The sequence below is a fragment of the Anthonomus grandis genome, unplaced genomic scaffold, assembly GCF_022605725.1.
Source record: "Anthonomus grandis grandis unplaced genomic scaffold, icAntGran1.3 ctg00000301.1, whole genome shotgun sequence".
NCBI lineage: Eukaryota > Metazoa > Arthropoda > Insecta > Coleoptera > Curculionidae > Anthonomus > Anthonomus grandis.
The window spans coordinates 281,962-287,206 of record NW_026088453.1 but is presented as its reverse complement, the minus strand read 5'-3'; the positions used below and the strand labels follow the sequence as shown (position 1 = coordinate 287,206).

The 5,245-nt window shown below is 34.1% G+C and overlaps 1 protein-coding gene across 2 annotated transcripts; it reads left to right on the top strand.

Annotated features, from left to right (window-relative positions):
* The first annotated feature begins 1,912 nt into the window (after nt 1–1,912).
* Nucleotides 1,913–4,571, top strand: LOC126749553 (uncharacterized). 2 transcript variants are annotated; one of them, XM_050459264.1, is made up of 4 exons: nt 1,913–2,309; nt 3,551–3,841; nt 3,897–4,031; nt 4,103–4,568. In XM_050459264.1, the coding sequence occupies exons 1-3, from the start codon at nt 2,173–2,175 to the stop codon at nt 3,958–3,960; spliced, it is 492 nt and encodes a 163-aa protein (XP_050315221.1). In that variant the 5' UTR covers nt 1,913–2,172; the 3' UTR covers nt 3,961–4,031; nt 4,103–4,568. The 2 variants fall into 2 exon arrangements, 1 of the variants encoding a protein (XP_050315221.1); XR_007665135.1 differs by lacking the exon at nt 1,913–2,309 and adding an exon at nt 2,326–2,611 and having other exon boundaries at nt 4,103–4,571.
* Nucleotides 4,572–5,245: the final 674 nt, after the last annotated feature.

Sequence of the window (5,245 nt, the reverse complement as noted above, 5' to 3'; positions counted from 1 at the left end):
ACACATCTCGTAAGTACTCCTAGCGAAGAGGCATCTTGCACATAATTATTAAAATTTAAAAAATTATAGTTTTTGAAAAAAATCGAAATTTCGGTTTTTTACAATTAACATGTACTTTTTTATATCGAAAATTTTGCATAACTTTTTTGTTATTAAAGATAGAGCTTTCATTTAAAAACAGTCAAGTACTCCTAGCGAAGGGGCACCTTGCACATAATTATCAAAATTAAAAAAATTATAGTTTTTGAGAAAAATCGAAATTTCGGTTTTTTACAATTAACATGTACTTTTTTAGATCGAAAATTTTGCATTACTTTTTTGTTATTAAAGATAGAGCTTTCATTTAAAAACAGTCAAGTACTCCTAGCGAGAGGCACCTTGCACATAATTATCAAAATTGAAAAAATTATAGTTTTTGAGAAAAATCGAAATTTCGGTTTTTTACAATTAACATGTACTTTTTTAGATCGAAAATTTTGCATAACTTTTTTGTTATTAAAGATAGAGCTTTCATTTAAGAACTGCCAAGTACTCCTCGCAAAGGGGCACCTTGCACATAATTATCAAAATTGAAAAAATTATAGTTTTTGAGAAAAATCGAAATTTCGGTTTTTTACGATTAACATGTACTTTTTTAGATAGAAAATTTTGCATAACTTTTTTGTTATTAAAGATAGAGCTTCCATTTAAAAACAGTCAAGTACTCCTCGCAAAGGGGCACCTTGCACATAATTATCAAAATTGAAAAAATTGTAGTCTTTGAAATAAATCGAAATTTCGGTTTTTTACAATTAACATGTACTTTTTTAGATCGAAAATTTTGCATAACTTTTTTGTTATTAAAGATAAAGCTTTCATTTAAAAACTGCCAAGCACTCCTGGCAAAGGGGCACTTTGTACGTAATAATCAAAATCTAAAAAATTATAGTTTTTGAAAAAAATCGAAATTTCGGTTTTTTACAAATAACATGTACTTTTTTAGATCGAAAATTTTGCATACCTTTTTTGTTATTAAAGATAAAGCTTTCATTTAAAAACTGCCAAGCACTCCTGGCAAAGGAGCACCTTGCACATAATTATTAAAATTGAAAAAATTATAGTTTTTGAAAAAAATCGAAATTTGGTTTTTTACGATTAACATGTACTTTTTTAGATCGAAAATGTTGCATAACTTTTTTGTTATTAAAGATAGAGCTTTCATTTAAAAACAGTCAGGTACTCCTAGCGAAGGGGCACCTTGCACATAATTATCAAAATTGAAAAAAATTATAGTTTTTGAGAAAAATCGAAATTTCGGTTTTTTACAATTAACATGTACTTTTTTAGATCGAAAATTTTGAAGGCTCATATCTCGGCTTCTATATGAATTATCATGAAAATTCCAACGGTTTTGTCTTAGTTTCGTCCTTCTGAATCCAACGAGACCATCCGCAAGGTCGTAGCTTTTACGAGAGCTGAGATATGGCATTTTTGTAGCCCATTTTTGGCGTCAAAAACGGACGTCGAAAACGACTTTTTCAGGATTTTCAAAGTGCTCTCATTCCCTTAGTTCTGCTCGGATCCTGTTATAACCCGGTGTTTTCGTAATCTAGGTGATCAGAATAAGACGCTGATATACTTAGTTTGATTTCGAAAAAATCAATTTTTGGTGAAAAAATTCGATACGGGGGGGTATACCCGAAAAATGAAAAAACCCAAACTTTGAAGGCTCCTTAGTTCTGCTCGGATCCTGTTATAACCCGGTGTTTTCGTAATCTAGGTGATCAGAATAATCCGCTGTTATAGTTAGTTGGAATTCGAATAAAAAAAAATTATGAAAAAATTTGAAAGAGGGGGGGGTATATAATTTCTTACTGATAAACAGTGTGGGGCGGGTGGGGGATATGGGTTGACTCACTCGTTCACATGTGAGCATATCTTTTATTCTCCAGCTCTCTCTGCAACGACCAGGACTAACTTCTCTTTCTAAAAATGACCGAAACAGTGGTGGGGGACGTATGTGCAGACATGTAGCACACTTTGTCATGGATCGCCTCCTTTATGGGCCCAGTATTCGGTCGGACCTGATACCTCAGTGGACGGTAGTGGTCGCTTTCTTTACCTACTTGATCAAGGACAATGTAGAGAGCAAACAGGTGGTTTTAATAGAAAACCTATTGGAGATGATTTTGGATGTCCAGCTGGACCAGAGCTGCTGGGTGCGGAAGGTCGGGGTATGCCCCGGAGAATTTGAATAAGGAGCTCGTGGTGCGGTACTGCAATCAGATACTGGGCATTTTAATGGACTGTTTGGATTATCACAATTTGGGGTAAGTTTCTTAACTTAAAAATTTTGAAAATTAAAAAAAAATATCAAACCACAAACAAAATATATAATGTAGCGAAACGACCTCTAAATTTGCTATAGTTCGTTCTATTAGAATATCGGGCGTCTTAAATTTTTTATTTATTTGTGGAAATGTGTGACATTCTTTAAACCCTACATTTCTGCTCGGAGTATTCGTATGATTATTACTTCGTTTATCACCATTTAATAAAGAAGTATGGCGCTTTTGACTCCGTGGTTCCGTTAAAAGGTTTTAATCCGGGTCAGTGCTTTTATTATTAATAGGTAAGGTTACAACTGTCCTGTTTCTTGGCTAGCAATTTATGTTATCTATTTTGTTATTAAAAGGTGTTAAAACTAAGCCCATAACTGAGGTGAATTAACTGAGATTTCCCGACATAAGTGGTTTCTTTGACATACGAACCCTCGGGACTAAAAATCCCATTACAATAAAAGTCCAAAAAAAACATTTATTGTTATAAGTTGCCCAAATGATGGGCAGAATGGCAGGTTTGGCAAATCAATAACTTCTTCCGAGTATTTGACACCGTTGAAAAAGAAGAAGAAGAAGAGAAGTAGCAGTAACGAGTGTGAGAGGGAAACGAGGTAGGAAAATGGACAGACAACCCTCTGGTTTCCTCCACTCCTGTGGGCGTCTCATTGTCTATCCCTTTCCCTCCCTCATTTCTCTCGCACTTTGGCTACATTCTACTTCTCTTCTCCTTCTTCCTCTTTTTTAAATGCCTGGACAAAATTATTGATTTTTTACAAGCAGTTGAACCCAAAGTTTCTTCTGCTTCTTCTTTTTCTTCTTCTTCTTCTCTCTCTTTTTCTTTAAAAACCTCAAATACCTGGATTCCGTTTACATATACTTACTTTGAATAAATCTCTACCATGAGAATTACAAATAAAACATCTAATTTTGGCAGTGACAATTTATTAATTGATTGATTTTATTGACCGGCAAGCTTTCCTGTGATTATCACAGACTTTGTTTCTGGTGATCAAATCTCGATATGGATTTTAATGAGTTTTTAGTCCACATTATCAATATTGTCCATTTTCTAAGTCAATTCAGTAAAAATTCCAGGATTTATTTCTTAATAAATAAATAGGACCCGAAGAAATAACTCGACAACGAGCTACTCAACTGTAGGTTCCTTGAAAGGTTCTACTCTTAATATAATCATTTACAAAATGATCGACCTATTCTTCCTTATCTAGGAACGAAAGCGAGCTGATCCTGGAGTCCCTGCAATCCTTCTCGAAACTCCTGAACAGTTTGCCAGGGTACAAATTCAGTTCCTTTCAAGTTACCGGAGCAGTGAGGATCAAGTTGCTATTCAGTCAAGAGGATCCACGTCTAAGGAGATCCTCGATCCAGTTATTAGGAGATCTGGCAACATCCTTTGGCCAGGAGACCAATTTGGAGGCATTCAAGGATCGAGTGAGATCCAAGGGAACCTCATCACTTTACTCTTGCATCTATGCGCTCCAGACGTGTATATTGTCAAGGTATGACTTTTTTGGATCATTTTACTCACTTAACTCATGCATGGACCCCATTTAGGCCTGTAAAAGTACAATGCAGAAGGTTGGCCCTTATCTGGATTTTCCGGAGGTATACCGCATGATCCAGGAGTGTTTGGGCGATGACACCGACTTGATGTTCACGGATTTTATTGGGGAGTTAATTAAACGCATGGTAAGTAAATGGCAGCACCTTAAATGTAATATTCATGCAGTTCGTCTGTGATATATTTTGAATTTAATTAGGGATTTATGGAATCAAAGATATCAAGGTTATTTGGGGGTCAAATCGAGGACGAGTTGGTTTAAAGGTGGCGTCTAAGGGCCAATCCCGCCCTTGTCATCGGTTTGTTCTACGCCGAACTACTACCCGAGAATAAACCGAAAGTTTCACTGGAAACTGTCTGTGATAAACTGAACAGACTGATGCAAGACGAGTCAGAAGAAGTTAGGATTAAGGCAAGTCAAGCTATATCGTGTTTGTTTTTATAATTATTGTAGAACGGAATGTGCTAGGGGGATAGTACGATTAAGTCTTTTAAATCAGTTTTTAGTAAGAAAATTTAAAAAAAGTCAACAGGGGTCAAAACTGACTTGTGGGTGGACTTTGTAGCTTATAAGTTTATCTCTGTCGCACTCATTGTAAAAAAAAACTTGAAACGTGGAAAAACTGAAATTTCACAAAGTTTATTAGTTTTAAAATTTTGCATAACTTTTTTGTTATTAAAGATAGAGCTTTCATTTAAAAACTGTCAAGTACTCCATGCAAAGGGGCACCTTGCACATAAATATCAAAATTGAAAAAAATATAGTTTTTGAGAAAAATCGAAATTTATGTTTTTTACGATTAACATGTACTTTTTTAGATCGAAAATTTTGCATAACTTTTTTGTTATTAAAGATAGAGCTTTCATTTAAAAACTGCCAAGTACTCCTCGCAAAGGGGCACCTTGCACATAATTATCAAAATTGAAAAAATTATAGTTTTTGAGAAAAATCGAAATTTAGGTTTTTTACGATTAACATGTACTTTTTTAGATCGAAAATTTTGCATAACTTTTTTGTTATTAAAGATAGAGCTTTCATTTAAAAACTGCCAGGTACTCCTCGCAAAGGGGCACCTTGCACATAATTATCAAAATTAAAAAAATTATAGTTTTTGACAAAAATCGAAATTTCGGTTTTTTACAATTAACATGTACTTTTTTAGATCGAAAATTTTGCATTACTTTTTTGTTATTAAAGATAGAGCTTTCATTTAAAAACAGTCAAGTACTCCTAGCGAAGGGGCACCTTGCACATAATTATTAAAATTGAAAAAATTATAGTTTTTGAGAAAAATCGAAATTTTGGTTTTTTACAATTAACATGTACTTTTTTGGATCGAAA

What these genes read in the sequence shown, in the direction of transcription:
- LOC126749553 (XM_050459264.1), top strand. Translation starts at nt 2,173, where the DNA reads ATGTCCAGCTGGACCAGAGCTGCTGGGTGCGGAAGGTCGGGGTATGCC. An exon ending in TTGGATTATCACAATTTGGG is followed by an intron (nt 2,310 to 3,550) that starts GTAAGTTTCTTA and finishes TTCCTTATCTAG; the next exon opens with GAACGAAAGCGAGCTGATCC. An exon ending in CAGACGTGTATATTGTCAAG is followed by an intron (nt 3,842 to 3,896) that starts GTATGACTTTTT and finishes GACCCCATTTAG; the next exon opens with GCCTGTAAAAGTACAATGCA.